Raw genomic sequence first — 15,886 nt, 5'->3', positions numbered from 1 at the left:
CCAGTGACACTGGTGCCCTGGATATTTTTTTTTTTAGTTTTGCAAGGCAATGGGGCTAAGTGGCCCGCCCAAGGCCACACAGCTAGGCAATTACCAAGTGTCTGAGGCCGTATCTGAACTCAGGTACCTCTGACTCCAAGGCCAGTGCTCCATTCATTTTGCCACCTAGCTGCCCCCTGTACTCCATTCTTCTCTGTCTCTGGTTTGGAGTTTGGGAGATCAGCTTTGGGGGAGTCATCTGTGCAGAAGTTCTAACAAACTGAGGCTATAGGAGTGAACTAGCCTGTCCGGAGAGAGAGAAGCCAGGCTTGCCCTTTAGGGAACAGCTTCATTCAGAGTTGGGGAGGAGGGCCCAGGGAGGCAGTGGGCCTGAGACTGTTAGGTAAGCCCATGCTGGGGCCAAGAGAGGGAGGGAGGGAGTGTGGCAGCCATCATTTGGGAAGATATCAAGGGCTGACCATTGACTCATAGGAATCTCAGCTGTATATCCAAGCCAATCATTGTTCTGTCCATTCAGATTCTTGAGGACCTTCTGGTGTAGAGGGGTGGGGTTGGATCTGGTGTCCCCACAGACACATAGGCAGATGGTTTGTGTGACTGGACACCACCTCATGCAAACCAAGTCAGAAGGTTTTGAGGATGGGGATGATAAAGGAGCACCTTTCTCCCATCCCTCAAGAATCAAGAATTGATCAAATGCTCCTATGGGCCATCACCATCATGCTAGGGTTATTAGTACAATGAAGGGGGAACGATCCCTGATTATAAGGGGGGAGGGCTGGGGAGCTCTCTGGACATGGCCATTGTGTCCTCATTTCTCTTCACAGCCTTAGTAAACTCTTAGGTTTGGTTGATCACAAAGCCAATGAGGTGGGGTCATTCAGTCAATACAATGGGTGCTGAGCACTTGGAGGCCAAAAATAGCCTTTAATCTCAAGGACTAGATAGTCTAACAGAGAAGAGAAGATGAAAACAAATTGGTGCAGAGTGCAAGGATATGGGTGAAGAGAGAAATAAGACCTGGTACGATAGCCTCTGATTTCTGTTTCTGGACTATTTGGGTGGCAGCAGGCCTACCCTCCAGATCATTCATTCACATAAATATAAAACTGGGTTTGGGAAACTTTATATAAAGATGTTAAATCACTTTTTTGTTTAAAAAGTATGCACCAGCATCCTTATTGGCAAGTGCCACTAATTTCTAAGCAGATTTTGGATGCATTTTTTTTAAATGGTTACATAACATATTTCTGAACATCTTGTTGTTCTCTTACTCCAGGACTATATGGCTGGGTGGTAGACACCTTATGTTTATTAAGTGTCTCTAATTGCGGATTGACTGACCATGAGATACTCCAGCTTTTGGATGTTCTGGGGTATAAAAATCGTTACAAGGTCACCACTGCCCATTGGGCAGCCTTTCGCTTGGCTACAAAGCAGTGGATCCAAGAGAAACCAAATGGTCGATTGCATTTCTGTCATCAGTCTCTGCGACAAGCCGTGGAACACAAACTGCTAGGTAAGGAATGACTAAAGTTTTTAGTTGTAGTTTCTCTAGAAGAACCAAACATTGCAAGTGATGATGATCAATTGAAATGGTTTTCCCTTCTGGCATCAATGGTGGCTCAGTGGACAGTAGAGGCTTTTATTGAGGTCATTCATAGAAATAACAGCTCAGGGGGCACTTAATTCCCTAGCAACCATATAATCATTTTCTTTTTTTTTATGATACAGCCTTGATTAGGGCAGTTAAGAGTTTGGCTGAAATAAAAAATAGTGCAAGTCTGGAAGGGAGAAAAACAAGTTAAAATAGCCTTTATTTCTTATATAGACTGTTCAGTTTTGGCCTAAGGATTTAAAGGGCTTCTAAGTTGTAGCCAATGAAACCTTGTTTTTTCTTATATACTTAGCAATTATCAACAAACATCAACACTTTGTTATGCAAAAGACAAAAAAGAATTGCATTTAAAACAATGAATTTCTGTTTTTTAAAATGAATATTAAATTAAATATGACAATAAGAAAATAGCTCTATTTTTGTTCCACATTTTTTTTTTGTATTAAATATATTGTGTTCTTTTTTGAAAAAAAGTTAGGGTTTTAGGGAGTATGTTTTGACGAAAGAACATGCCCATAATTTTGGTCAAATCAGTCTTTGTTTAGCCTCTTCACTTACGTCCCTCTCCTTTGAAATGGACAATTCTCTAACTTAAGATCCTCAGTTTCTAATCCAAGGTGCAATCTAGAACTGAGACTCCACAGTCTGAAGTAATCTTCCTGCTTCTGAATTGTAGGGTGATCCCAGGAATGCCCACACCTTCTTTTCCCCTCTATTCCTGTGGGTGAAAGTAAAAATTATCTCCTTTGTTGTTTGCTACCTGGCGTGTGTGTGTGTGTGTGTGTGTGTGTGTGTATGTGTGTGTATGTGTGGTATGTGGTGTGTGTATATGTATGTGTATAAGTGTGTGTGGGATGTGGTGTGTGTATGTGTTTGAAGGGTGTGGAATGTATGTGTGTGGGGTATGTGTGTGTTGTGTGTGGTTTGTGTGAGGTATGTGTGCATTGTGTGTGTGGTGTGTGTATGTGTCTTGTGTGTGTTTGTATATGTATATGATGGGTGTGGAGTATATGTATATGGGGTATGTATGTGTGGTGAGTGTGGTGTGTGTGTGTGTGTGTGTGTGTGTGTGTGTGTGTGTGTGTTTTGGAGGAATGGCTGAGGGTATGGATGGCAGAAACTTATTAAGAAAGCAGCTTAAATTCTCCTCCTTTGAGGGAAGAAATGTGTTTCATGATGGTCACTATCTTAAGTTGTAAAGAAAGGTTGTAGGGGGGCAACTAGGTGGTGCAGTGGACAGAGCATCAGCCCTGTAGTCAAGATGACCTGAATTCAAATTCAACCTTAGACACTTAATAATTGCCTAGATATGTGACCTTGGGCAAGTCAAGATTCAGCCAAAGATTAACCATATATTAAACCAAAATTATAGAGCCCTCAAATCTGAAGAAACCTTGGAAGTTGTCTAGTTCAGTATGCCTTTAGAAAGGAAGAAATGAGACCCAGAGAATTCCAGTGACTTGTCCAAGGTCACCTAGCTAAATAGTATCAGAGTGAGGACCAGCCAGGGCTTTGGACTCACTGTCCAGGATTCTTTCCATGCTGCCACTGTGTCATGGGAACCCTGGGGTGGTGACCACTTGTACTAACCTCCATATGGCTGTTGGGATTCTGGTCAGGTTGCCTTTTTCTAGGCATGGCAGGAATTACCTTTCTCTCAGCCCTAATTAGCATCATCTTGAGAGCAGGAGGAGCCCTCAGCCTTGACCAGATGGACCCAGAAGCTGAAAGAATAGGAACTGAATGCATCATGGGAAAGAAGGATCTAGAAAGTTGGGACCTCACTGTCTTTCTTCTTAAGGGCTTCTAAGCCTGGCCATTAGAAAGCAAAAAGAGTGTAGTCCTGATTCATTCCTGCCCTGTGGGTTGTATGTTATTGGCAAACATGAACGTGCTCCTGCCCTTCATGCCATTCCCTGGCTTAAGCTGACATTCTGGTAGCCAAACCAAAATTTTCAGTCCTCTTCCTTATTCTATCCAATCCTTTTATCCTCCAAAATAACCTTTGTGTGCACATGGTGAGTGAGGGACTGGGGTGGAGGGGGGTCTTAATTAAATGGTCTTTCATCCTACTTGAGGGACCCTAATTCCCTCAAACAGGTATGAGCTCTCGTTAATATTTTAATAGTAGATCTGAACAACTGCTGGAACAAGCTCTCCTTTTTAGAGGCCTAGTTTCTAATGTGATGTCATCTGTAAGTGTTTGCTGCTCAAAGCCCCCAAATGGGATGTTCATGTTTTAGATTTCTATAGATCCCCATGAAATATCTCCATTGTTTTTCTGTGATGCTTTCTGACAATTATGATCCACCAGTGCCATTCCTAGGGAATGCTCCATGTAAATACTGTAACTTTGTCTTTTTAGCCTTTATCTTGCCCTAACTTAGTAACATAAAAAAATATAAGATTGCTACTTCTTAAGTGGCAGATTTTAATGGTAACCAGGGGCTGTGTGCTTCCAACAGAGACTTGATTTTATACATGTGATTGCTAGATGTACTTAAAAAAAAAGAGAGAGAGAGAGAGAATCAATTCTGGCTGGTGAAGCCTATTGTCCCCTTCTCAGGATTATATTTTTAAATATATCAAATAAAAAAATAACCAAGGGAAAGGAGGGAGGTAGAAAAATGTGGGACTCAAAAAACTTACAAAAAGATACATGTTGAAAACTATCTTTGCATGTAATTGAAAAGATAATGTTCAAAGAAATGTTTAAAGAACCGAGATTATGAACTTTTTTAAAAAATTTTTTATCTGGGGTGGCTAGGTGGTGCAGTGGATAAAGCACCGGCCCTGGAGTCAGGAGTACCTGGGTTCAAATCCGGTCTCAGACACTTAATAATTATCTAGCTGTGTGGCCTTGGGCAAGCCACTTAACCCCATTTGCCTTGCAAAAACCTAAAAAAAAATTATTTATTTAAGGCAATGGGGTTGTGACTTGCCCAAGGTCACCCAGCTAGGTAATTATTTAGTGTCTGAGGTCAGATTTTTGAACTCCATTCAAATTCCTCTTGATCCCAGGGCCAGTGCTCTATCCACTGTGCCACCTAGCTCCCCCAGATTATGAACTCTTGACATAGAAGAAAAATAATTGTAGTTGGAAAATTTCTATTCTACCCAGTTAATAATTAATGGGAATTCTTCACTGATCCAGACTGATTTATATGAACTTTTTGGTCTGGTTTCCATATATCCTGGCCTTCCTGACCTCTCCAGTCATAAAATAGATTTGCTGGTTCTGTATTTCATAAGACAGGTTTTAGTAGGTTGGATGTAATTGAGAAGAACAGGAAGGTGGTTAACCTGTGACTGGTTTTGAACTAGGTGTAATCACGCCTGTCCGAGAAAGCAGTCCATATTCCTTTCAGAACCCCATGAATTGTAAGAAAACGAATTTACATCGCATCCTGACTCAGTTCTTCCAGAGACGAAGCAGTTTTTGGAGAGCTTATGCAGAGTTGCCTTGGCATCTGAAAATGAGTGGCAACTGGGAGGAACTATGTCATTTTCTTGCAAATCCTAAGTAAGTGTCACCATTTTCATATGATTATATTTTGTGGAAGGATTCAAAGGGGTTTGTTTTGTTCTAAGGTTGAAAGGTGGAGATGCCAGACACACTGGCTTTGAAAGCAGGGATGGGATGCTTTTTGTTGGCTTGTATCCTTTGGCACAATATCTAATCCCATTCCCTACCATCTGCAAGAACAAGAAGGAAAGGGGACAGAACCAAAGCACATCCCTTGGAGAAGGAAGGTGTTTGTCCTTTAGACAGTGTTTATATTTGGCAAATGAGGCTAATTCAGTAATACTTTGGTGTAATTATATAAATCAGGAATCTTATATTTTAGCAACTGGACTTTCCAACTACCTAGGAATTTTTTCCCCTTCCAATTTTAGTAAGAGTTAATTCAAGCAATTTTTTCAGTTTTGTTTTCTTTTTCTTTTGGAACTTAACTTTTAAGAGTTTCATAAAGAGAAACCAACATTCATTTGAGGGATAAGAAGGAATACTCTTATCTAATTTCTAGAAAATGGTTCATTACATCAGCAAAGCGAAGCATTAGTTGCTTTTTATAAAGGCCTTTCACTGAAGTACGTGCTAGTAAGTCGTCTTATAATGCAAATTACTAGATAGGACATTTTCCCATAGGAAAAATAATAGAATTAGAGAGACTGTGTTTTCTTCCAAGGTTTTAGCATTAAGTATGAATCATACTTTTGATCAATAATATGTCATAAAAGCAAAGATTGAATAATTACAAACTTCTCTATAATATCAGCATTTATTATAGCACTTTATGATTTGAAAAACACTTTATAAATATTCTCTCATTTTATCTTCACAACAATCCTGGGAAATAATATATTATTCTCATTTTATAGATAAGAAAGCTGAGCTTGAAGGTTAAAATATGACCTGCCAGGGCGGCTAGATGACGCAGTGGATAAAGCACCGGCCCTGGAGTCAGGAGTACCTGGGTTCAAATCCAGTCTCAGACACTTAATAATTACCTAGCTGTGTGGCCTTGGGCAAGCCACTTAACCCCATTTGCCTTGCAAAAACCTAAAAAATAAAGTATGACCTGCCCAGGTTCATGCAGCTCTTTCCTAACTCCAAGTCCAATGCTCTATCTATTGTACTGCCTAGGGGCCAGTCCTGGAGGCAGTAAGACCTAAGTTCAAGTACTGCCTTTGACATATATGTGCTGGATGATCCTGGGCAAATCACTTAATCCTTTCATAGCCATAGGCAATTCTCTAAGAGAAGGTTCTGAACTGCATTGGTAAGATGGAGTTCCCTGTGACAATTGAAACTGAAATCATTAGGTTCAGTTTCTATCTTTATCACTAAGACAACAATATCAGAAAAATACAACTCTGCTATATTAGAAACTTGACCCAAAACCAATATAGTAGCTCTAACAAGCATTAAGTAATATAATATAAATAATTTTGATTGTGTTTTTAAATGTTAGGAGGACTTTGGAGGGCTAATTTAGTTGGTACAAAGCTCTCTTTAAAAAAAGGCATTCAAGAAAATTTGGATTCAAGGCATTTCTTTTCTCTTCAATTGACCCTGTAAGTCAGCAAGTATCTTCAAAATAATATTCTTTTCATTTTGTAGTTGAATTGTAGTCAGTTTTAATAAGTGGTAATGGTTGATGATGGGGCTTTTCTCATTGAAAGCCATACTAAAAAGTGAGTTTTCTCCTTCCCCTTCTTTCCCTTCTCCTGTATTCTTACTTCATTCAAATTTTTGCCATCAGTATCTGAGTATTGTGCCACCAGGAAAGGGTTATGAAGTCTTAAGGGGCAATCAGTACACTTCATATTTGCTTGGAATCTTGCGGTGAAGCAGGGGGAAGGAGGGAACCCAGTCATCAGACCATCAGCAGGGACTTTTTGAAGTGGATCTCCCAAACATTTCTCTCAGAATTGCCTATGGTTGACACAAGACAGTTCTCAACAGTACAACACACACACGATCTGTTAACCCCCATGGGGTCATGAAGAGTTGACTATGACTAATTGACTAAACCACAAAGTCAAGTTGAAGAGATAAAAGACTGAGAAGAGGAAGTCTGAGTACTCAAAGACAATCCTTGGTGATAGGAGTCTATATTCACTCCTTTGGACTGAGGACTAGGAGCATGACTTGGAATATAAGAAAGTCATTGATTCTGCTCATACTCCTATTTAAGGTCTGATGTTCATTATGTAGAGGTGCTAATATTTAAAAAATAGCTTTGGTTATTTCCTTTGGGTTAAAAGTAAAACTTATGAAATTAAAGAAGAAAGACAAGACTAACCCTGTGATTCTTTGGTAGAGAGAACTCCCAAGCAAGGAAAGTCCTTCCACCAATGCAGGTCACCACCTTCTCTGCAATTTAGAGAGCTGCTCAGGGAACACTAATTCTTTTTTGTTAATACTCAAATTAATACTTGTAATTCAAGTAGATTTGTTTATTTAAATAAACTATAATTTTTGGAGAAAGATACATATTGAAACAAAACAAGGAATTTGTTGTAGATCTTAGTCCAATCAACAAGTGTTTATTAAGGACCTCCTATATGCTAAGCACTGGCGATGCAAAGAAGGGTACAAATAGTCCTTACCCTCAAGGAACATCCAGTCAGAGGGGGAGACATTGTGAAACAAATCTGCCCTTCAGTCTGTAACTGTGATATTTTAAAAAACACATTGGATTTATAGCTGTTGTCCAAGGGACAGTCCTCTCTGTGTTTAGATCAGTGACAATGGTTGTATTTTTCCATCTTAGGGTTAAAAAAAAAGGTTTTGATGGGCATCATATTCAACTTGCTACCTAAATCCTATTGATTCAGAAAAACTTAATTTTAGTAATGACTTAATTTGTAAGTATCTCAAGAACAGCTTCTTTCAAGTGCCAGATTATGTACTATTTTCTTAATATACTGTTTTAACAGAACTCTGGCCATAATATCCCAAACCACAAGGCCAACCTTCTGGATAAAGCTCCATCTTATTCATTATTGGAATGTGCTTGCGGAAGCTGGGTGCGATACAACAGGGGCCTTCCTAAGTATGGTGAAAAAGATGATAACCTACAAGACGTACAGAATAAAAGAAAGGCAAATGTGGACAGGTATGGTGTGACTGATGGCTTAGAAATGTACAAATAAGGGGCGGCTAGGTGGTACAGTGAATAGAGCACTGGCCCTGGAGTCAGAAGTACCTGGGTTCAAATCCGATCTCAGTTACTTAATAATTACCTAGCCCTGTGGCCTTGGGCAAGCCACTTAACCCCATTGCCTTGCAAAAAAAGAAAAAAGAAATGTACAAATAAGAAAATTTTAGCAGTCAATAGCCTTTTTGTTCTTTGACCTAGATGCATATGGGCCACATGGTGTCCAAACAGGATTGGAATGCAGATCTTCCTCGACTTCAACTCTGATGCTCTATTCACTGCAATACCTGAAATCCCATATGACAATTGCTTTCTAGGTCTATAAGTATCTTTAAATTGTTGTGAGTAGGAAGGGGGAAACCAGATATGACTGACAGTTGGCTTATTAAGTAGCCTCATCCTATTACCTTGAATTTCTTCTACTTATTCATGCACACTATCCCACCAAACAGAAACTTGGCTACTTTGATGGCGCCATGATCCCTTGGATAGGCTGCTTTCTCACATTCATCTCCTATGATTCTCATCCATGTCATCTTGTGGAGGATCTACCCAGAGATCTTTCTTTAGGTCTTTTCTTGGAAGGTTGACTGTCATCCCTGTTTTGCTTTCTTGTTATGTACCTGAGCCACTTACTTTTCTTTTTTTAATTAAGGTTTTACAAGTTTTATTTCTTGGGGAGGGATGTTAAGACCCTGTTGATGTGGTTGAAGGGCACAGTAGGTGATGCTGGCTTGCAGTGAAGAAGATGAAGAGTGTAAAAAATGATGAGTATCTGATGATTGGTGATGATGGAGTGAGGATGGGGTTTGTGATGGGGATAGGTAGGGAATAGGTAAGGTAGAAAGATCATGATGATGCAAACATTGCTGCTTCTGGGGTGCGGAGGTGTCAAGCTGAGGTGATGTACAATGCCTTCAGTATCCTCAGATCCAAAAGGGTGAACATCTGCGCCAAGTGGACACTCTCCAAGGATAGAAGTGACATAGGGAGACAGGAGCCTGAGGGAGGGGTGTGGCACAAGAGGATGGACTGGTCACCCTCTAGGATGGCAGGTCTATGAACATGATTAGGATGCATGGAAATCCAGGGTTCTGGGTTCTCAGGTGGAGGCTATAAACAGCAAGGGGTGACATTGTTTAATGAGTCCTAGGTAATACTGGTAAAGCTCTGCCAGACCTGGACTCATTAACAAATGTCCATTGCTATTAACAGCTTCCACTTGAACCCAGGACCCTGCACTACTATGCATCCTAACCATGTTCATAGATCTGTCTCCCTAGCGGGTGACCAGCCCATGTTCCCTCATGCTGCTCTGCTCCCACCGGTCCCTAGATCTTGGTGTAGGATAAGACTTGTAGAACTCCTACATCCAGGTTATCATGCTAAGGTCATGATGGCCACCACTGGGGTAGAAGGAGAGGAAACGGATCAAGAGTGACAGTCACGTGTCTTATGAAAATGGTGGTGGCAGCTGTGGGAAGGCCAGATTGGGCAGAGGAGAGACTAAAGGCAGAGAGACTTAGGAAATCATTATAGCAGTCAAGGCAAAAGGCATCCAGAGCCTGAACTAGGAGGATGGTGAGAGGGGCATAGACTTGGCATCATAATCTTCACCTTTAACTTGGTCTTCAGTGTTAAACAATTTTCACTCTTCTGAACTTTGAACTCAAGCAGAACATCTTCATCAGCATCCATGGAACCCAAAATTCAAATGAAATCCATTGAATTACAGCTTTAGGATTCAGCTGATTTTATATTGGCTTAATTCAATGACAAAACACTGCACCATTAGAGTTCATTGTCGAACTAACCCTGAAGAGCCTCTCAGCAGTTACTACTTCCCCCACAAGATGGCAGGCCTGGGCCACTAAAGAGGCCGTCTCCTCAGCTTGATCGAGGAAGAGTTATCTAAAAACTGGAAGCTAGCCAGTGTATTTCAAGTTTAATCCTTAGGAGGGAACCCCCCCCCCATGTTTCTTTTGCATAAATCTAGTACTTCCATAGTGAATCTTTTTTTTTCTTTTTGCAAGGCAATAGGGTTAAGTGACTTGCCCAAGGCCACACACCTAGGCAATTATTAAGTGTCTGAGACCGAATTTGAACCCAGGGACTCCTGACTCCAGGGCTGGTGCTCTACCCACTGCGCCACCTAGCAACCCCCATAGTGAATCTTAATGATAAGTCCATGAACTGGGGAGAATTCAGTGCAGTTTACCAGACTTTCCCTTTCCCTTTCCCTAAGGCCCTGTTTATGAGTTACTGACCGTCTGCTTGTCTTATTTCTAATATAGAGACAACTTCCTCTGATGTGGAGATTCAAATGTTATTTAGAACTCGGCTGAAATTGTTGAGATTGTCCTCCTATTTTTTTACAGTTAAAAAGACCCTGTATCTTTTCTCATGGACAAGGCTGTTTAAATATGGGTTCACACTGACCAAAAGGCCTTTTTGGTGTCTGCTGCCCTTTAAAGGTAGACAAAGAGATCCCAGTGGGCTTAAACTGAGATACTTGGAGGAGATGAGGCCAGAGCCTGGGAAGGTCTTGTGCCAACCCTGCACCAGGGGTGATCGGGGAATGGTGTCAGTAGCATTGAAGAGTTGGGGATCTGGGAGCCTCTAGTCTTGATAAGTTTGTCAAGAGCTTTATTAACAAAGGGGAAGAGAGAAATGAGACTTAGAGAAAAGGAAGGGGAAGCTTGCTGCTAACTTCCTCCCTTCCTTCCTTCCTTCCTTCCTTTCTTCCTTCATTTTTCCTTCCTTCTTTCCTTCCCTTCCTTAGGATAAAGGAAGTTGAGAGTATTTCTTTATTTTTTCTTGAAAGTAAGACAGAGAAAGCAGAGAGATTTTGAATTTTGGGTAGGATACAAATGTCTGTCAAATCATGGAAAGCACTCTCTATAAACATAAGGCTGGACAGGAGTGCATGAAACCATGATCTTGTCAGAGTAGCCATTTCTTCCATCTTCATCTTCCTATCCTGGGGGACTTGTCCAAGTCAACTCCTCTCATCAGTTAACCACAGCAGGTTCATTTAATGTGCTGGGGCCAGCATCAGGATACCAGTGGAGTTGTTGCCATTGCCACTTGTTTTGACTTATTCCACTGAACTCCAGTGACTCTGGAGAAGAGAATGAGGCTGATGATGACTTTGCCCAAGCTCTCCCCCATTTAAATCCAATCCACTTACCAGTCAAACCATTACCCTCCTGATGTCATTGGTCCTAGAATGAAGGAGGAACAGCAATCACCAGTATAGTATGGGGGATTTCTCCTGATTATGAATGTGACCAGCCCTTATTTTTTAAGTAGCAGTGACTATAATGTCATTGTTGGGACTATCTTAAAAATGTCTCTAAGGAGGGGGAGAAGGTTCGGTGTGCACTTTCAGCTAGATGATCTATGATTGAATCTGATTACAATGTTATCATAGCTGCCTTTTGAGTAAGTTGGGTCCTGGCTGTAGCTGGGAGCCAAGAGACAGCTGTGAGAGTGAGTGAGTGTGTGTGTGTGTCTCTGCATGTATGTGTGTGTGTTGTGTTGTGTTGTGTGTGTATGTGTTGTGTGTGTTTATATGGATCAGACACCCTGCTTACTTGGGTCAGTTTCTCAGTTGATCTGTACAGACTCAAAGGCAATCATGTATATTGGTGATAAAATTATTTTCTCTCCTCCTCTCTAAATTTCTTAGCTAAATATCATCACTCAAGAAGCTTGATTCTCTATTGCCCAGCAAGGTTAACTTAACTTGGGTGCTACTATTATATACTTTGGTCCTTCTAAAGAGCTGGAACTTTTTTTTTAGGTTTTTGCAAGGCAATGGGGTTAAGTGGCTTGCCCAAGGTCATACAGTTAGGTAATTATTAAATGTCTGAGGCCAAATTTGAACTCAGGTCCTCCTGACTCCAGGGCCAGTGCTGTATCCACTGTACCATCTAGCTACCCTGAAAGCTGGAACTTTCATTAAAGCCTCCTTCATGGATATAGGATTTTAGAACATACCTCATCTCTCTGCTTTAGTAACAATTTTCTTGATTGGCTTTAGCCAAAAAAAAAATCCTTATACAGTAGTCATTTTTCTGGTGATGATACTAACTACCTATATGACCCTAGGTAAATCACTATATAACCTTCCTGGGATTGCTTCCTCATCAGTGAAATGAGTGGGCTGAATTAAATAGTCCCTGGGAGCTTTTCTAGCTCTTTTAAATCTAAGATCTACCTCTGGCACTTTCTACCTATGAGCAAGCCATTCACATCTCTCTGCCTCTGTTTCTTCATCTGTAAAATGTATAGGCTGGACTAGATGGCTATTGAGGTCCCTTGCACTTTAGATCTATAATCCTTAGTGTATGAACTCCTCTAAACTTACCTGAGTAGTTGACAGATTTATAATATGTCATTATGTCTATACTTGGAACTTTTCAAAAAGTTAGGACCTGCCAGACTGGGCTTTGCTAGGTGACTTTGAGAACCTGGAATCTTCTCCATGCAGTGTTGGAGGCAAAGGATTTTGGCAGAGGAAAATACTAATCATGAGCATTACTTTAAATGCATTATTTAGACAAAATAAATTATAGCATCATAGGCTTTGCAGACAGAAAGGAGTTTTGTCCAACTCTTCATTTTTCAGATAAGAAAACTGAGTCCCAAAGAGGGTAAGGGAAGAGTTCAAGGTCATAGTAGTAAGCATCAGAGCTAGTAATTAAAAAGAATCCTGTTCTCTGCAATACAACTCTGCCTGTGAGTACTTTTGATTTTCAAGTGCACTGATAGATTGTTTCCATTTCTTATTATTTTAGAATTGAATTGCAAAGTTTCTGACTTCACAACCAATGAGAAATGCCAGCTAATTTGCTTTGTTGCAAGGTTTTTAAATTATTTAGGCAGGACCACTGATGCAGAAGAATTGTTTATAATTGCTGAAGACTTGTTGATAAAGGTGAGTACAGAAAGACTTTAAAAATTATTCTACTATTTAGAAAAGAAATTCAATCATGGTTTTGCTATTGTTCACTGGTTCTACAAATACTGGAAGAAATAAGTTGAGACTGTGACAAAAACAAGATTGTGTTATTCCCTAAATTTTGTGATTAATACCATGCAATAGCAGAGAGAAGATAGAAGTCAATAAATGTCCCTCTAGTTTATAAAAAATGTAGAAATTAAATGATAAATAATAACGGTGAATAAAATTTTTAAAAGTTTTATTTTTGGTGAATGACCTTAATAAAATCATTGGAAATATGTACTGATTTTCTTTTGGGAGAGGAAAGTACGTAATGATTTTGCATCTGGTTCCTGGGCTCTTCTACTTACTATCCCAGGCAGTAAGCATTTATTAAGTGCCTGCTGGATTCCAGACATTGAGCTAAGCACATTGGATACCAAAAAAGCCAAAAGACAATCTCTTTGTTCAAGGAGCTCACAGTTTAAAGGATTGATGCTTAGTGACTAGGAACTGTGGTTGGGATTTTCACAAGTTTTCTAACCTCCATCTATAAAAGGGAGATAAAAACACAATATTGATCTGGTGGAGGAGCTAAATGAGACAAAATATGTAAAGTGTATTATTCGAAAGCCATATATTGTGCTTCCTCATTGGATTCCCAGATACATTGGTGTGGGGTATGACTCTAGAAGGGCACATCATTACCTATACATAGTATCTTCTTTTTTCCTTCATTTCATTTATTTTTTGCACTTAATAGTATTATATTTTTCTAATTACATGTAAAGATAGTATTCTACATTCATTTTCATAAGATTTGGATTATACATTTTTCTCTTTCTCTCCTTTCCCTACTTCCTTCCCAAGAGAGCAAACAATCTGATATAGGTTGTACATGTACAATCATGTTAAATGTATTTTCACATTAGTCACATTGTGAAAGGAGAATGAGGGGGGAAAAGGGAAAAACGATAAGAAAGAAAAATCATAGAACTAAAAACAAAGTGCAAATAGTTTGCTTTGATTTGCATTCAGACTCCATAGTTCTTTCTTGGATGTGGATGGCATTTTCTATCACGAGTCTTTTGAATTGTCTTGGATCAATGTATTACTGAGAAGATTGCTAAGTCTCTCATATCTGATCATCACATAATATTGCTGTTTCAATATTCCCCTGGTTCTGCTCACTTCATTCTGCATCACTTCATGTAAATCTTTTCAGGTTTTTCTGAAATCTATCTATTCATCATTTCTTATAGAACAATTACATCCATTACATTCCTATAATATAACTTGTTCAATAATTCACCAATTGATGGGCATCCCCACAATTTCTAGTTCTTTGCAACACAAAAAGAGATGCTATAAATATTTTTGTCCATGTGAGTCCTTTTCCTTTCCATGATCTCTTTGGGATACAGATATAGTAGTGGGTATTGCTGGTAAAGGGTATGGCACAGTTTTATAGTCCTTTGGGCATAGTTCCAAATAGCTCTCCAGACTGTTGGATCAGCTCACAATCCACCAACAGTGCATTAGTGTTCCAATTTCCCCACATCTCCAATTTTTATCATTTTCCTTTCTGTCATATTGGTCAATCTGGTAGGTGTGGGATGGTACTTCAGAGTTTTTTTAATTTGCATTTTTCTAATCAATAGTGATTTAGAATATTTTTTCATTTAACTATAGAGAGCTTTAATTTCTTCCTTTATAAACTGCCTTTTCAATCCTTTGACCATTTATCAATTGAGGAATGACTTATATTCTTATAAATTTGATTTCAGTTCTCTTTTAGAAATGAGGCCTTTATCAGAAATACTGATTATAAAAATTGTTTCTCAGATTTATGTTTTCCTTCTAATCTTGGTTGCATTGGTTTTGTTTATGCAAAACCCTTTAAATTTAATAAAAAATCCAGTTTGCATTTCATAATGTTCTCTATCTCTTATTTTGTCATAAATTCTTCCCTTCCTCCATAGATCTGACAGGTAAAATTCTTATCTCTCCAAATTTGCTTATGGTATCACCCTTATAAATCTTGTACATTACTTATACACATTTTGACCTTATAAAGAATGTGAGATGTTGTTCTATGCTCTGATAATTTTTATTTATTTATTTGTTTATTTGTTTGGGTTTTTTTTGCAAGGCAATGGGGTTAAGTGGCTTGCCCAAGGACAAACAACTAGGTAATTATTAAGTGTCTGAGGTCGGATTTGAACTCAGGGACTCCTGATTCCAGGGCCAGTGCTCTTTCCACTGTGCCATCTAGCTGCTCCTATGCTCTGATAATATTTTAGGTTTTTTGCAAGGCAAATGGGGTTAAGTGGCTTGCCCAAGGCCACACAGCTAGGTCATTATTAAGTGTCTGAGACCGGATTTGAACCCAAGTACTCCTGACTCCAGGGCTGGTGCTTTATCCACTGCGTCACCTAGCTGCCCTTCCGATAATTTTCTAAGCTTAAAAACCACCTTGAACCATGAAACTCTCCCTCTGATTTTTTTTATGATCATGGATCCCATTGGAGCCATAGGATTCCCTCCTGTTTTTTCTTACTCTGACATGACTGGTCCATCCTCTTTGCCTGTTATACATATCCTGTGACAATATTTTTTTATATATTTACTCATACACAAATCATTTTTGGA

General features: G+C 39.5%; 1 protein-coding gene across 4 annotated transcripts in view; it reads left to right on the top strand.

Moving 5' to 3' along the window:
* Nucleotides 1-15,886, top strand: part of LOC141515287 (putative tetratricopeptide repeat protein 41) — an 83,095-nt gene that overhangs the window by 49,208 nt on the left and 18,001 nt on the right. For all 4 annotated transcript variants that reach the window (XM_074226729.1, XM_074226726.1, XM_074226728.1 and 1 more), the window contains exons 9-12: nt 1,280-1,519; nt 4,943-5,141; nt 8,066-8,244; nt 13,089-13,228. In XM_074226729.1, coding sequence (XP_074082830.1) covers nt 1,280-1,519; nt 4,943-5,141; nt 8,066-8,244; nt 13,089-13,228 — 758 coding nt within the window. The remainder of the gene's footprint in view (nt 1-1,279; nt 1,520-4,942; nt 5,142-8,065; nt 8,245-13,088; nt 13,229-15,886) is intronic.

Source organism: Macrotis lagotis, chromosome 2 (genome assembly GCF_037893015.1).
Source record: "Macrotis lagotis isolate mMagLag1 chromosome 2, bilby.v1.9.chrom.fasta, whole genome shotgun sequence".
Classification (NCBI taxonomy): domain Eukaryota; kingdom Metazoa; phylum Chordata; class Mammalia; order Peramelemorphia; family Peramelidae; genus Macrotis; species Macrotis lagotis.
This window is presented reverse-complemented; position numbering and strand designations above follow the sequence as displayed.